This window comes from Ailuropoda melanoleuca, chromosome 4 (genome assembly GCF_002007445.2).
Source record: "Ailuropoda melanoleuca isolate Jingjing chromosome 4, ASM200744v2, whole genome shotgun sequence".
Taxonomy (NCBI): Eukaryota; Metazoa; Chordata; class Mammalia; order Carnivora; family Ursidae; genus Ailuropoda; species Ailuropoda melanoleuca.
The window spans coordinates 70,551,723-70,569,400 of record NC_048221.1 but is presented as its reverse complement, the minus strand read 5'-3'; the positions used below and the strand labels follow the sequence as shown (position 1 = coordinate 70,569,400).

Below are 17,678 nucleotides of genomic sequence, written 5' to 3'. Positions count from 1 at the left end.
GAGATCTTCGCGTGTGCTTTTCCTTTGATCTGAAACACTTTTTCCGCCATTCCAACCAACCCATTTTGTAGAGTTCACTCATAGTCATCCTTCAGGTTTCAACTTCGTATGTCACTTTCTCAAGTTCTTCTCCACCCCAAGCCCGAAGTCGGTGTGCCGCTACATACTTCCACTGTAGACGATGTTTACTGTAGCACAGACTACAAGCTTCTTGAAGGCAGGACTGTCATTTTTCTGCCTTAGACTTGTATCTCTATAGTACAGGACTTCTCAGCCCTTGCATTATTGACTTTTTGGACCAGCTCCCCCCCTTTTTTTTTGGTGGAGGCTGTCTTGTGTACTACAAAATGTTAAGCAACATCCCTGGCTTCTACTCACTACAGGCTAGTGACAGCCTCTCAGTTATGACACCAAATATGTCTGCAGACATTGCCACAATGAGGGAGAGACAGAGAGAGAGAGAGAGAGAGAGAGAGAGAGAGAGAACGACTGTGTATGTTATAAAAAGCAGACAGTCAAATGAATTATAATGTAAGCAAATGGGGAATCTAGGTAAAAGGTACTAAACTGTACATGGAAGCTCTCTATATTTTTTCAACTTTAAAGTTTAAACTTATTGCAAAATAAAAAGTTAAATAAGTGCAGTTGATCCTTGAATGACTTAGGTTTCAACTGTGTGGGTCCACTTGTATGTGGCTTTTTTTCTGATACAGTACACTATCGTAAATATATTTTCCCTTTATGATTTTCTTAGTAACATTTTCTCTTCCCTGGTTTACTTTATTGTAAAAATACAGCATATCATAGACAGAACATGCAAAATATGTGTTAACTGACTGTTCAAGGCTTCCGGTCAATAGTACACTATTGTAGTTAAGTTTTGGGGGAGTCAAACTTATATGCACATTTTTCACTGAGGGGGAGAGTGGGAGGGGAAGGTGGGGATAGTGAGTGTGTTTGCACCCCCAACCCCCACGCTGGTCAAGGGTCAACTATAAAGTCAATACTCTTTCACAACATCAACACCGACTCTTATCAGTAAGATAAAAACATATGATATAATGAATTCCTATGATTAACTTGGGAGGAATTACAGCACTTGATGTTCATGATAAGCCCCGAAGCAAATTTCACTGGACTCTTCAACTACTAAAAGCATAATCAGGGAAAGGGGAAATAAAATGGCACACTTTAACAGACTATTTTCAAATGTTTCTCTTTGGTGGTGTAATAGACACACTTGTCTTCTCCCTGCCAATAAATTCCCACACATTGGTCCAAGATGTGATATTAAATCTCAGGCAGACAGATGCTTGTTTTTTAAGGCCTTGTTTTGAAATACTTAATTGTTTCTCCTAATTCTAAAAGAATTACTTGATAAACAAGGGAGAATATTTTTCCTTTCCTTCTAAATGAAAAAAAAAAAAAAAAATCACCTTCCTTACTCACCTTCAACCCGTGATTCCAAGTGCTTATCCAGCTCTGAATCTTTTCTCACTGCTTCATCTGAGACCTTGGGAGCATTTGAAAAGCAAACTAGTACAATACTCATGTTATCTCGACTTCCCTGTATTTTAAAGAAAGAAAAGAAAGAATTGTATTTCCATAGTCCAGCAACTTTCAATTTAATTCAAAACAGTTAATTACACTAAGCAATTAGAGTTTATTTAAATCACCAAAATGTACACATTCAACACATTCATTTCCATTCCAAAGAACTATTTGAAGCATTCCCTGAAGAAACAAGATCTCTAGATATGGGTAGATCTGTAATTACTTTATGACTTTTAATTCCATGTACCTATTCTTACCCACCAGCACTCTACAACCTAAGAAATGAAGGTATCTTTGTATGTATTACATCTTCTAAACTGTTTCCCACTCAAACTGCATAGTTCCAAAGTGGCTTACGCCCAAAAACACATGTTCCCAAACAAGTGTGCCATTTTCACCTAGCTAATTAACCTGCATCAGAGCAATGCTAGCAACTCTATTGAATTTGACATAGTTGAAAATTACTGATCATTAGGAGACCCAAGACACTATACTGAACAATTACAAGCAGAGAAGAAAACAGATTGTAAACTGTTCTGAGGATAAAGCAGCAAACAATGGAAGGTAACTGAACGGCTGAGACACTGTAGTCAGATATAATAACTTTTGGAGAAAAAAACATCAGATTGTTATACAGAATCACAAATAGTGTCGGTCTGCAGAGGGGAGCCAAAACCGCTAACTTAGGGACAAATTTTACTGTTGCCTTGGTAATCACACTACCATAGACAAACGATCTATATTTTTAAAAGTAGCACTATTACCATGAGATTATGAGAAATAAATTTAAAATGTTCTCGTAACTTTTCCTATAGGTGTATTACTTTGAGTTTCACAGAACAGTGACTTAGAATAGTAACTTTTTCAACCCACCCCCATCTAAAAAACTAAGTCAATGGAGGTGGTAGGCCACTTTGTCTGATGGTGCAGTTCGCTAACACAAGTTAAGAAAGCCAAGGCCACATGCATTCTAGTCTTTTCCAACATTATGGCCAGAATCTAGGCAGACATTGTCTGGTTCAGACTTGCCACCTTTTTGGAACCCACATGATACAGCCAAAAAGACACAATGGCCTTGAAAAGCTTTTGCCACTACCTCCTAAACTTCAATGTAGCAAAGCTTGAAAACAGTGGAGGTCAGGCCTTAAGAAGGCTTCAAAAAGAATAACTCTTTCCACAGACTCCCATGCTTTAGTGGGAAAAAATATCATAAGTATATAACCAGATTCTCCGTATCTGGGGAAAAAAAAAAAAACAACAAAAAACAGGATTTCAAAAAATCAGGACTGGTCCAAACTAATTTCATTCTTTAATGAAATTCACCAAGACTTTCACAGTGACTTTGTATTAGAAAATATGCACTGGCTGTATGAATATATATACATATCCACACGAACACACTATGGTTCCAAATAGCATCCTCCCCCCACCCCCCAGAAGAGTCAATACATTCCATAGGAATCATGATTGACCATGTAAGTACAGGTCAGGCAAAAGCTTTATACCACAGATACTAAAGTTATACACATACGCATGCGCGCACACACACACACACACACACACAATTTCCATTAGGTTTTTATGTTATAAAAATTACATCTTATCAGTTGGGAAATTAACTGAAATATAGTTTCAAGAAGATTAAATATCAAAAAATAAAGGAAATAATTTACATTTACACCTTAGCTATGCGTGATTCCAATGATGCTTCTTATATTTCTACATAAAGATGACTTTCACAGGGGCTCTGGGTGGCCAGTTGAGCAACTGACTCTTGTTTTCAGCTCAGGTCATGATCTTGGGCTTGTTGGACAGAACCCACCCACCACTCCAAGGCTCTGCACTCAGCCCCGAGCCTGCTTAAGATTCTCTCTCCCTCTCCCTCTGCCCCTTCCCCACCCTCTCTCATTCTACAATAAATAAATCTTAAGAAAAAAAAAAGTCTCAGGGTGCTCCAGTGGACTCACAGAGATCTTAAAAATGAGGGGAAATAGAGCGATACTCCACACCTGTGGACACGCTGCGCTAGTGTGAAGTAGCTCACGGTTTTAACATCTGATAACACCACATTTCTTTCAAGGGCAACCTATCTTTTCAAAGCCGGGGTCTTGAGAGTTGCTATGATAAAATGCAAGTCCCATAAAAAATCAACATGATACAGGAAATGAGGGTGGCCGTACCCAATGATTCCAAGATTTGAGAAGCCGTGCAGTGAACAACAGGTACACATAGCTCATCAGTATGTAACTGCAATAGCTCTTTTTTTTTTTTAAGATTTATTTATTTTAGAGAGAAAGAAAGAGAATGGGGGGGGCAGGAAGGGACAGAGAGGGAGAGAGAGAATCCCAAGCAGACTCCCCACTGAGCACACAGCTGACTCGATCCCACAGAGATTCCACCACTGTGAGTCATGACCTGTATCAAAACCAAGAGTCGGACACTCAACCAACTGAGCCCCCAGGTGCCCCTGTAACTGCAGCTTCTTAAAGAACAAAATAAATGATTTTCTTCAATGTATATGTATTATTTTGTTAAGACATATATATACTCATTAAGTTTGGCTCTAACTATATAATACTTGTTTCTGCTAAGTATTAACATGGCTAAGTAGCACTGAGAAAAAATTCTGAGATACTCGGGCACCATGGGACCAAGAAAGTTTGCGAACTGCTACATTACAGACTGTACTTTTACATTCAGTCCCCTCCACACTCCAAAATACCCAACCACACTCTACTCTAATACTATCTATGTCTACTTTTGCATTATTCAGAATTATATTTTCTGAAAGCTATAACGGAAAAAACTCCTGAGTTTACAGCTAAACAATTTTGGGGGCTGTATGAGTACATTTTCTATGCTGTGTTACTAATCTGGAATGGCGCTGCCTTTGGAAAATAAGCCAGTAAGACACAAAGGCCTTGAGAAACTTTTGCCACCACCTCCTAAAATTCAATGTAGCAAAACTTGAAGACAGTGGAGGGCTTGACTCTTGGTTTCAGCTCAGGTTGTGAGCTGAAATTTTCCCTCAATTTCATCCAACTATCAGGTACAATCTCATATTTTAAAATAAACTTCTGATAAGTGGTATATAAACTGAATTTAGGAAAATTAAAAAGTATTTTAAAAGAAAAAATAAAAATTTAAAGGAACACTGTACTATTTAGGAAAAAGCAGGTGGCAAAGCAACATGCATAATATGATCCACTGCTGTAAAAAAATTTTTAAAAAAGGGAAAGAAAGCCCTATTTTTATACTTCTATATGTTTGTATGAATAAACACAGAATTATTTGGAAGAATATAAGTGCCTAAGGGGGATGAGATTTTTAAAAAGGACACAAATACAAACATCTTTGGATTTGTTCACAAATGTTCTTATTAGTCATGTAATTACTGAAAAAAGAAAAGGAAACTCTTAGTATTTCCATTCAGGAAAAATTTTCATCAAACCCTCTGTGAAACACTGGCAATGGACACATCGAACTTGAATCAGAAAATATGAACTCCAGTATGGGCTTCAACACTCATCAAAATATGACTTAACAGCTATCCTTTAATGTCAAACCTCTATTTCCTTACTTGCAAATTGGAAATAGATTTTTATTTCGTTCACCTCAGGTTAACTAGGAGGATAGATGAGTGTTATTTTTAAGTTATGAAAGGCCATACAAACAGCAGTTAAGTAGTGTATGCAACCTGAAATTAGCGTAAATACCATGAATGCTACTAGCACTGGCAATACAATGGGAAGCCTGCTTAGGGACTATTCTCTCCTAGAGTTAAGTATCTTAAGAGAGTAATGCCTGACTAGAGTCATCCAACACTTACCGCTTCATATTGCTAAGTGGCAATCCTGAGAAAGATTATCATTAGCAATAATAATGCTAATACCTTTTACAGTTGTTGTGAAAATTAAATGCATTAAGGTATGTGTCAAGTGCTTAGAGTAGCATCTGGCTCATAGAAAGCAATAATTTACTGATGCTATTGTGATTATGACGATTATCACAATCTCCCAAGATTTCATGAGTTAACATACAAAAGTGTTTGTAAACTATTAGGGCATGATAAGTGTTAGAAGTGTTAGAAAATATTAACACATCATTTAAATCTATTATCAGGGAAACTTCTACTTAAAAATCGATCTACTCTCTCTCTCTCCTCTCGAAGTAGCTAGCACCTACGGAACAATCGCTAAGCGCAAGCACTGAGCTAAATTTAGTGCTTTCCATGGATTTTTAAATTTTGTATTCAATCTTTCAAAGTTCAGAGCAATCATACCCTATTTTAATAATACTGTTTTATAACATTGCTAACCCTTGGTTTACACTACAAACTAGTGATAAATTATGGAGTTAGAAAAACAGAAATGGATAGGAAATTTAGTATTTAAATCCGTTAAGTAACATGCAAAGGTTCAAAACATTCATAGGTCTGTTATGTTTCAAAACAAAAGTTAACTAAGCTTCTAAGCATCCAACTCCTGATTTCAGCTCAGGTCATGATCTCGGGCTGTGAGAGGGAGCCCCACGCCCCACCTCAGGCCCCCTGCTCAGTGGGGAGTCTGCTTGAGATTCTCTCCTCCTCTCCCTCTGCTCCTACACCCTCCAGCGCACACTCTCACACTAATTAAAAACAAAAACGAAAAACTGACTTCAATTTGAATGCAGCTTCACTGAAAGGAACCATGGTGGCCCACTTCCACTAAAATTCAATGAATCATGTGTTCCAACCTCTTGTCCTTAATTATTATCATTTACCATTTCTGAGATTCTAGGAATCCGGGATATTTAATACCATCAACAGGACTATTTAATCACTAATAAAAGCTGTCAAGCAAAGATCCATCACCAGAATCATTTCCACCCCATTCAAGAAAGGTGGAGTCAAAATTCCTGAAAACTAACATCCTTTCAATGGAAGGGAGAGTGCAGTTTGTCCACAATACAAACTTCTTTTTTACTCCAAATTACAGACCTAACAGATTTTGGCTATTCCCTTCAAAACTTCATGCCATTCTTTCAACAAAATACTATACAACCATGACAAATGATTTAGACTGACACCTACAGATGTGGTGATCTCTCTACAACATACCATTGAACAAAAAAAAGCATACTATACTGTAGAATAACAAGTATAATGATTTCGTTTTTATAAAACGATACATACTCACGGGCAGGCAAAAAAGACTGGAAAGATATATACCACACAATGAACGTAGCCAATTTAGGTGAGTGGCAAAATTTTTGAATATTTCTTTATATGTTCTGGATTACCTGAATTTTTTTTTTTAAATAGCTAAGTATATACTTGTTTTATAATCAGGGAAAATGCTTTCTTCATCTGCTAGGCAGGCAAAGCCATCTGCTTGCTTTGGTTACAAAAAGCTGCAGGTCAGAATCTCTCCATTTAGAGTCCAAGGAGAAGACATTCTTAGAGAGTACTCAAACACTGACAATCATTGATACTTTCATACTTAACTTATCCAGATAAGTTAAAAAAAAAAAAAGTATACAGTATGCTTAAGGAGGGAAAAAAAAACCCAACAGAAAAGCTATAGGAATCATCATGTAAAATCCTTTCAGAAAAAACCTGCCAGTTGGAAACACCAGCCCTTAAATTTTCTTTATCTGAAGTTGTCTCTTCCCATTCTATGAAAAAGAAGTAAACACTTCACCAAAACCTGGGTATTTCCAAAGACTCACAGATCCCTCTTTGGAAACTTTTTGGCTATGTCTGTACCTTCCAAAAGCAACTTACGTGGTGGGGAGACAAAACAGTTCTAATCTAGACAGAATAAGTAAGTCAGAACCTTTATTTCATGTAACCAAAGGTTAGTTTTGCCTTGTTATCTTTTCAATCAGTCATACAATACTCACATATTCTAGGTGCTGGCCAGGTAACTCAAATTTTAACTGACTGCTATATGGGCACTGTCAAAAACCCACTTGAAACTACTGAATACTTTTAAGACATTCAAGGGAATTGCTAAATATCTGTTAGTCTGGATTTGCTTTCCCTATTACTATATCAAGATTCATAGAAACATTACAAAACTAAACTAAATGCTATTGATCCACAGGAATTCTTGACAGCATTGTATAATATACTAGTCTTTGACTTTTAATTAGTGATGACAAAAACATCTATACGAAAAGAATTCTGGTATCTTCTATGAAAGTTAAGATCAGCTCTACCATGTCATATATCACTTATATCGAGCCACATGTAAATTCCTTTCTGATTCTGCTGCTAGGAAAGCTTCTTTTACTAAATGATAAGAAATACACAATTCATACTTTTACTTCAGCTTTCACGTTAGGTGCTAGGAGGCTCAGATCTAAATTACAAAACTTGACTTAGCCTAGGTCTCTGGCGTATCTTCTAATATTATACATAGCTTTTGAACTTTTGTATATTTATTACAGAGATATACCATATACATAGTTCATCAAACTGCTTCAAAATCAGGCATAAGGCCACTACTGCCAATATTGAGAATTTAAATCAAAAGGCACATTTCTATATAGATGCCTCAGCCACAGCAACAAGCCATAAAGTACTTAAACGACAACAAATGCCACAAATTTATTAAACTTAATTTTCAAACTAGAAGGTTGAAGCAAATGAGGATGTCCCCCCCCCCCGCAAAAAAATCATTTCTGGTGAAAAAAATAATTTAAAAACATACAGGTTGTCCCTAATGAAAACCTTTTAAAATTTTAAAGTTTAGTTCATTTTACTTACCGTGCCTTTTCAAAATTAACAGGGTATTTGAATTATAACAAAAAGACTTACATACCTTATGTAAACAAGTGTCCACTACCCAATTGCACACATTTTCCAGGTCATCAGATACCTCAAGCCTAGATTTAACAAATTCACAGAGCTCCTCATTACTCATAACATCCCAGATCCCATCACAAGCCAAGATGATAAATTCATCCTCTTCTGCTCTTAAAATTTCATAAACCTCAGGCTCTGGAGAAACAAGCTGTTCTGTTGGGCCCTTGCCATCAACACACTTGTAATCATAGTCCCCCAAAGCACGAGACACTGCTAATGAACCATTAACACGTTGTATCATTACGCTGCCTCCTGCATTTTGGATTCGCTCCTTCTCCCTTGGATTGCAAGGTTTGTGATCCTGGGTAGAAAAGCAGACTTGTCCATTCCTATACAGAACAGCACGTGAGTCACCACAGTTGATAAAGTAGATATGCTTAGGTGAAATCAGGACCCCCACTGCAGTTGAACCACTTCTGTCCATTCCGTTTCTGAGGTCTGAAAAGTTACGCATGTATTCATCAATTTTCAAAAAGCCAGTTCTGATGCCATTCTTGACATTTTCCACGGAGGGCTCAAGAGCAGATCCTGATTTTGCAGCTGCCCTAAAGTCTTCATTATTAGTGATGTGTTCTAATAAATGTGTTGAGCAGTAATTTGCTACTCGAGATCCAGCATGACCATCATAAACTGCAAAAAAGGACCAGTCTTCCAGGCCGTGAGGAATACCTACAACAGCTGTGTGTGCATCTTCCATTTCTACTCGCCATCCTTGCATGCTGCTCAGGCCATAACGTAAACCATTCCCAGCACCATGAGCATTATGTTTTTCAGTTTTGGGTTTATCCAAAAATGCACCCATGTTTAATAATGAATCTGAAAGAAAACAAAAATTGTCAAGCGTTATAAGTTTAAATCTGTCAGAGAATTATCTACAATATTTCATCTATTCTCTAGTAACTCCTATCTCAAGTATATTTTTCAGTATTATCTGAATTTACTGGGACAACAAAAAAGAAACCAAGAAAATTTCCCCATACATCCTTATTCTAGAACGGTGGTTTCTCAATCCTAGCACATTAGAATCATCAGACCAATTAAATCAGAATCTCTAGGGGTGAGGCCCAGATATCAGTATTTTTTTTAAGCCTCTCTGGTGATTTAGATGTGCAGTAAGTTGAAAACCACTGTTCCAGGAAAGGAAAACTAAGAAACACAACCTGGTTAAGTTTTCTTAAATATCCAATGTATAAGAGAACTCTAGGGTTTAATATAGAAGACTGACCATGAGAATATTCAGAATGGTGTGGCATCTTTTCTTATATATTAAGGTACTTTAATACATTTCAGAAAAAACTCCAAAAGCATGTATTGTAAGATATTTCCCCCCAGTGATCCTGACGACAACGCCAAAATTTAAAACATAAAATCTTGGGGCGCCTGGGCGGCACAGCGGTTAAGCATCTGCCTTCGGCTCAGGGCGTGATCCCGGCATTATGGGATCAAGCCCCACATCAGGCTCCTCCACTATGAGCCTGCTTCTTCCTCTCCCACTCCCCCTGCTTGTGTTCCCTCTCTCGCTGGCTGTCTCTATCTCTGTCGAATAAATAAAATCTTTAAAAATAAATAAATAAAAAATAAAACATAAAATCTCCATTCTACAAACATTTGATTTTATCAAAGCTTTACTATGTATCAAATTTAAAACTTTACTTGGATTGACTAAAATCTACTACTTGGATTCTGTTAAAAACAGTATGACTTTAATGATGTGCTACAGAACATACCTAACATTGCTGAGTTTTATAACCCAAGAAGTAGCATGAGGACAACTTTCACTCAGTGCTGACAGAGACTTACAATCCACACACAGGACTGTAAAGTACTCCTATGCAGCCCTCTCCCTGCTGACTTCACTGTTATTTTAGAATAAAGCTTTTCCAATTTCAAATGACTTCGACCAGAGTAGTGGTTCTCCAAATAAGCATGCAGATGTCCTGGTAGTTTCCCACCTGCAATCCTGGCCCTACAACTCACTAGCTGTGTGACCTTGAGTAAGTTTCTTAGTCACTTGTACCTCAAATTCCTCCTGTGAATTAATTAGTCACTTTTACCTTCTCCTCCCCTCTGTCATATGGGAGTCACAATAGTACCTACACTTCACAGGGTTGCAGTGAAGAATGAGTTGATGTAGCGTGCCTAGAACAAGTACTTGAAACAGTAAAACCATAAAATGTTTGTTGTTATTTGCTCAAAATGCAGATTCCATAGCCCATCCACATACCCAAAGATTCCACCCCCTGCCCCCCGTACATCTTGGATGGGGACATTCAAAAGAGCATGCTGGCAACTGAAGAATCCCATTTTGAGGGACACCAGTCTAGATCAACTGATTTTCATTTGGATCTAGGTATCTTTGTGAGTTACCTTTTCCAGCTATGACCATTAATCCAACTTTACAATAAAACTATGTATCTCCACTTGTAAAATCCTGATGAACCACCATGAATATATTTATAAATTAGAGCAATTCTATAATTTTTCATGAGTTACATATACTGTGTATTCATATACAAATATTTATAAAAAGGAATTCTGAAAGGTAAGATTTTAAAAATACATAAAATTACTTTTCATTCAAGTATAATATTATATTCTGTATTGACAGCAATGTAATAGAATATGTTTATTTAAAAAAAGATTTTATTTATTTATGTATTTATTTATTTATTTATTTATTTGAGAGAGGGAGAGGGAGAGCACACAAGCAGGGGGAGAGGCAGGCAGAGGGAGAAGCAGGCTCCTGCTGAGCAAGGAGCCCTATGTGGGACTCGATCCCAGGACAATGGGATAATGACCTGAGCTGAAGGCAGATGCTTAACCGACTGAGACACCCAGGCGCCCCAACAGTCACGTGCTCTTCCGACAGAGTCAGCCAGGTGCCCCTATTTTTTTTTAAGTAATCTCTATCCCCAATGTGGGACTGGAACCCACAATCCCAAGAACAAGAGCTGCACACTCCACCAACTGAACCAGCCAGGCACCCCTCAAACCACTTTTCAACTCCATCTTTCAGTTGTGGGGGAAAAAAAATGTGTTGTCATTTCCATCATCTTGATGCTCTTGCAACTAAGGTCCTACTGTTTTACATTTCAACAAATAGGTTCAAAACTCACAAGAATTCCTCATTTCAAAGATTAAAACAATAGTTTAGAAATTTCTATATCCAAATTTGTTTTTAAGTTAGGAATAAATAAAGAAGAAGGAAAAAAGGGTCTTCAATAGAAAACTACAGGGAACATTAAGAATCAAAAGGAACCTGGAAGGCCAGCTTTGGAAAACCATCAAACGAGTACCTGCCCCCCACTTCCGTACCAAACAAAGGAGCCAAATACTGGCAAGTTACACCAAGAACAGCCTTGCTTGCCGCGGCTGCTCTCACTGCTATGATTCCTACCTGCTGTCTGTCTCCTTCTAAAGTCACTTGCTCAAGATTCAAAGTCCAGGAAATGAGTATCTGACTGAGGTTGGGTCACCATTACACCTATTGGCTTTATCAGGGACTGCACTCTTTCACAAATAGGTCATTTTTTTAAAAGATTTTATTTTATTTATTTAAATACGCTCCACAACCAGCGCAGAGCCCAGCATGGGGCTTGAACTCATGACCCTGTGATCAAGAGTCAGATGCGTAAACCAATGAGCCACCCAGGTGCCCCTAAAGATTTTATTCTTTTTTTTTTTTTTTTTTTTTTAATGATTTATTTTTATTTTTTTTAAGTTTTACTTTTTTATTTTTTAAGTCATCTCTTACACCCAATGTGGGGCTCAAACTGACAACCCCAAAATCAGAAGTCAAACACTCTTCTAAGCCAGCCAGGCGCCCCTAACTTTTTAAACATGAAGCATCATAGGTATGAGTTACATAATGTACACATATAGCTAGAGAGTAATAAAATGAACACCTATGTCCCACTGTACAATTTAAGAAACAGAACATTATCAAGACCACTGAAGTACCTATTACCCTGAATTTTATCGTATCCTTTGCAGTTTAACCATTTGAGGCACAGTTTTATATGTTTGACAATATACACTGATGTGAAGTACAACATATGTTACTCTAGTATTTTTGGTTTTTCTGGCTCACCACTGTATTTCTGAGATTCACCCACATTGATGCAGAGCCATAGTTTACTATATGCCACTATATGCCTGTGTACCATTTTTATCCATTCTACTATAATGAATATTTGAGTTATTTTTCATTTTTTAAAATTCGAAAACAGGGCTATTGTGAACCACCCTGATGTCCATGTAGGAGTTTTCCTAGAATATATACCAAAATTCACCAAGTACTTAAAGTATGCAAATTTGACAGTTACTATACATGATCTTTTTTCCCACCCAAAATCACAAAACAGGGGCTCCTGGGTGGCTCAGTTAGTTAAGTGTCTGCCTTCCGCTCAAGTCATGATCCCAGCGTTCTGGGATCGAGCCCTGCATCAGGCTCCCAGCTCAGCAGGAAGCCTGCTCCTGCCTCTCCCACTCCCCCTGCTTGTGTCCCTCTCTCTCTGCCTCTTTATCAAATAAATAAATAAAATCTTTAAAAAAAAAAAAAAAAAAAAACCCATTTACTGTTGAAAATACACATTTGCCTATCATCTCTTTGCTTTTGCTATTCACCTCCCCGAAAACAGTCATTACTGAAACACAAGTTAGCAAACACTAAGGAGAAAGTATGTTATGTCAATCGTAAAGCACATCTTCTACAATGTATAATTATTCTGATACTGGTTTCTTCACATCAGCACTGTATACTAGCATGTTTCAAAGGCATTTGATGACAAAGAAATGCACTTTAATTTTTTGCCATACATTCCATGTTATTTCCGTCATTTTGGCCAAGACAGAAAAAGCAAGTGTTTCCCCAGTAACATGGCTATCTTTTACTGCTCAACAAGAAACCTCAAAGGGCCTTGTAAGCATTTATAATTTAGTGCAGTTTTGTACTCTGTTGATGGCTTTATCAAACGTCTCTGAAAAAAAAAAAACTCATAAAGGTTTTTTATACTCAGAATGCCTAATTTTTAAATGCCTTGCTAACTTGTTATAATTTCATGCTATTACTGAGTTACATGTCAAGCAACACTATACCCTCAGGCAAGGTACAGTTCTAATAATATAGCTCTGTATTTCAAACAATTTTCTTTGATAATCCCAGATTTTTTTGCATTTGAATTTCAGATCTGATTATATCATAGTTTTCACCCTAGAATGAGAGCTTATACTGGAATCAAGAGTTCTAACATTTTTTATGTGTATGCCTGCGTGTGCTTTATTATAATTACAATCAATCTAATTTTTTATATGAATCTTTTACAGTCACTTCCTCACTTGTTGAAGCAGCTTCATTAAAACTTGATCATATGAAAATCAACATAATCACATGTAAATTTCAAGGTAATACCACTGACGATGAATACAAGTAAGGAAGTGAGAATTCTCCCCGTCCTTACTTAGGATCATTCACAATCACCTCTACTCCTTAGGTCCAATGAATCCATAGGACAGAGGCGTTTTTTTCCCTTTCCACCTGAACATGTCTAGGGACTGAACTGGATTCACAGCTGCTGGAGAAGCAAAATGGCTAGTCTCTGATTACAAAACACCCCAGATTCAATGGATTAAATTTACTGCTATTTCTAAAAGCATTAAATATAGTGCACTTAGTTAACAATTATTTTGATGATACACTCTCTAACAAACAAGAAAAATTATCTGAAGCATTATTGTTTTTAAAAAATTCCTTTGAATTTAAAGTTCTAGGTCCTTTACCTTAGCTGACAGACTACGACTGATTTGTTCCCATCAATCTTATTCCAGTTTACAATCAAGCCCAAATACATTTCACATTTATAAAAAAAACTGACAGCACAGTAGGAAACACTTAATAACAGGTCATCAAAGAATATAGCTTCATTTTTTCAAATAACAAGTAACTTATAAAAGTGAAGGAAAAAACAATGGATTTATGCTAGTACTTGTTTTGGCAGGGAAATAAACATTAAAGATAGAGGAAATCCTGGGGTGTAATAATGGATTCTAATACAGCCTCAATTCAAAAGGACTATTCTGTCTACCATAATTTGGACACTAAATTATTTTAAAATCGTGTCCTCCCCCCTCAACTATCCTCACCTATGCAAAGTTACATCCTTCCAGAAACGTCAGATGAGTCTTACCTTTTCCAGAAATCCCTTCTCCATGGTACTCTATTAAACTTCATTAATAGTTACTTCTTTCCCATCCATTCAGTACATGCTACTTTGCATAATTAATTGTCCCTCTGTGTATACTTCCCAAAATAGTATGTTTGTTTATTTCCCTGCCAAAACAAGTACTAGTATAAATGTTAGAGGATTATTTTTATTTATTTATTTATTTATTTTTTAATATTTTATTTATTTATTCGACAGAGATAGAGACAACCAGCGAGAGAGGGAACACAAGCAGGGGGAGCGGGAGAGGAAGAAGCAGGCTCACAGCGGAAGAGCCCGACGTGGGGCTCGATCCCATAACGCCGGGATCACGCCCTGAGCCGAAGGCAGACGCCCAACCGCTGTGCCACCCAGGTGCCCCTAGAGGATTATTTTTAAACACTAGTTTGAGAGAAGTAGTTTAACAAAGGAACACTTCGATTCCCAGTAAGTAGTAAATAATACATCGCACGGCCTTTACCATAAGGCCATATCCTCCCTAGAACTGAAGTAGATTCCATGAAAGATATAGACATGCACTGAACTAATCATTCCAGCATCACAGAAGAGCCTCATTCTGTCAGAGAAAAGACTTCCAGGGAGGAGAGCATCCAGGTGTGGGGATCTGGGGTAACGGATGTTAAAATGGTGTCCACCACAATAATGCAATCCAGGGTTTATACTATATTAATGAAACTGTGCATTCCAGAAGACAAGTAATCAACTGCATTATATATTTGGTTATTGTACTATATGCTTATTTTCCTTTGGGTTTCCTCTCTATTTTTTTTTTAAAGATTTTATTTATTTATTTGACAGAGAGAGACAGCCAGCGAAAGAGGGAACACAAGCAGGGGGAGTGGGAGAGGAAGAAGCAGGCTCCCAGTGGAGGAGCCTGATATGGGGCTCGATCCCAGAACTCCGGGATCACGCCTTGAGCCACCCAGGCGCCCCAGGATTTCCTCTATTTTTAATATAGCTGGAAAAGTACTTACCTTATCTCAATTATCTTATACCAAATCAAGGGGGGAAAGTCTCACGCCCATGTTCTAGAGAAGGCTTTGAAGTCACACTGAATGTTCTCTGTCTCCCTTAAGTCAGTAATAACAAGAAGCAGTAGTAATAAGGCATAGTCTCCCAAAAGGAAGAAAAACTTTGGCTTAGGCAAAAGACTTGAGAATGAAAAGTTCTGGCCACTCCTACCTGCTTGGACCTGTTTTTGTTTTTAAAGAAATAACAGTCTGCTCACACATGATAGTCATAAAGTCATTTTACCAGTTCATTTCATGGGATCATCTATAAGGTTTGGGCACGGAAATTTTCTCATATGAATTATAAGAACATCTGTTAGAGCAGATTATTATGACCAAGTGCCATAATTTATTGAAATAATCCGGGAAAGCTTCATCCAATAGAAAATCCAGAAAACTATCTACATGTTTGAGTACACACATATCTAAAGCTCAAAAGACTAAACAAAATGGTCCCAAAAGAACCAAGAAATCTGTAGTGGGGTAGAAGAATTAATATTTTCTGATAATAAATAAAAGTATATTAACTTGTACCCAAAATACCAACACATATAATAAACATACCATCTTAAGACAATGAACTGAAGGAAACAAGGAACAGAATGCCTGAACACTGGGTTTGATTCCTGGCTCTACCAAATATCTGTTTTCCTAGGGAGAAAAAAAAAAAAGCTGTACAAAACAATACTGAGCATTTCTTCCTGTTCTGAAATTCTATGTGGTCAGAGTCTGACTAAGTAAGTAAACTACCAACTGCTGCCAACAAATATAAAATCATATGACATCGTAAGACCAAAATACAGCTCACAATGCATAGTTCAGTACCACTGGGCAAGTTTGTGTTTCACTTACGTTTCAGAAAAATGTAAGTAAGTCAAGTACAATAAAGTTAAGTAAATGAATTAAGGATTTTAACCAGTTTTCTCACTTTCTGAATGAAAGTCGGAGAACTTATGTAGGCTTACTGCCAAGGCTTCCAAAATGATCACAACTATATCCTCTTCTCCAACTTGAAAAAAAAAACAAAACCTCAGTCAAGCATGTTCTCTCCTAGGAGATCTTACAAACTACTCCAATCAAAAGTATTTATCACCTTTCAGAACTCCTGGAAGTCGTGTCACACACAAGCCTTATATTAAATGGCAACATTTACATCATGCCAAATGTATTTACCCATGTCATATGGTACCAGGTTTCAATGTCAACCTTTTTATTCAAACCAAAGGCAGTCTTCTTATCTAAATTTACCGTTAAGCAGAACTAAGCTTGCTTGTTACTATGTTTTTATTATTCACCCAGGGAGTTTACTTTTTTTTTTTTTTTAAAGGAAGGAGTCACTAATTTGGCATGGCTATCTTTTTAAGAAGTTTAGTTTTCTACTCTGTGTAAAGAAAGTCAATGCTTTTCCACATGTTGCTGGCACTGTCTGCCTTGAAGAATGACTGCTGACTAAAGAAGGGAGTAACATTTCAGTGGAGAACACCTCTCTGAAATCCCACAAGACTATGATGAGGGACTTTTAAGTCCACGGAGATAAAGCAAAGCCTGGGAAGTGGCAGAACCAAGAGGACCAACTGAAAGTACACTGGAAGAAGGATGTGGACTTCCCAGAATTCTCCTCTCTGGGTCAGCTTAGCCGAATGAAGGAATACTACTCTCTCACCCCAGAAAGAGATGGAAGCTTACTTCTGAAGAATGTAAAACAGAACCTTTAGAACTGGAGAATACCAGGGAGAGATCAGGGCTGGAAACTAGCCTGAAAACATAAAATTAAATAAAAGTTTATATACTTATCGTTTGATACACTAGCCTTTTTCAGACACGCAACTCCCCAAACGCTCGCAATCAAATGTACTTACTCCCCTAAATAAAGATGAGGTTTATTTACACTCTTTAGAATCTCACTAGTTCTACAGGAAAGATCTTATGTACTGACCCTGGAGGATACTCAAAAAATAGGTCAAATCACCCCACAGTGAATCCCACAGCCAACAAACCCCATAGACAGACACAGAGCTTCCAATCAGCTATTCAACATCCACT

The 17,678-nt window shown here is 37.3% G+C and overlaps 1 protein-coding gene across 2 annotated transcripts in view; it reads right to left on the bottom strand.

Moving 5' to 3' along the window:
* PPM1B (protein phosphatase, Mg2+/Mn2+ dependent 1B) overlaps positions 1-17,678 on the bottom strand; it is a 73,372-nt gene that overhangs the window by 15,209 nt on the left and 40,485 nt on the right. For both annotated transcript variants that reach the window (XM_011236358.3, XM_002912403.4), the window contains exons 2-3: positions 8,361-9,220; positions 1,450-1,567 (exon numbers count right to left, since the gene is read on the bottom strand). In XM_011236358.3, coding sequence (XP_011234660.1) covers positions 1,450-1,567; positions 8,361-9,206 — 964 coding nt within the window. In that variant the 5' untranslated portion in view covers positions 9,207-9,220. The remainder of the gene's footprint in view (positions 1-1,449; positions 1,568-8,360; positions 9,221-17,678) is intronic.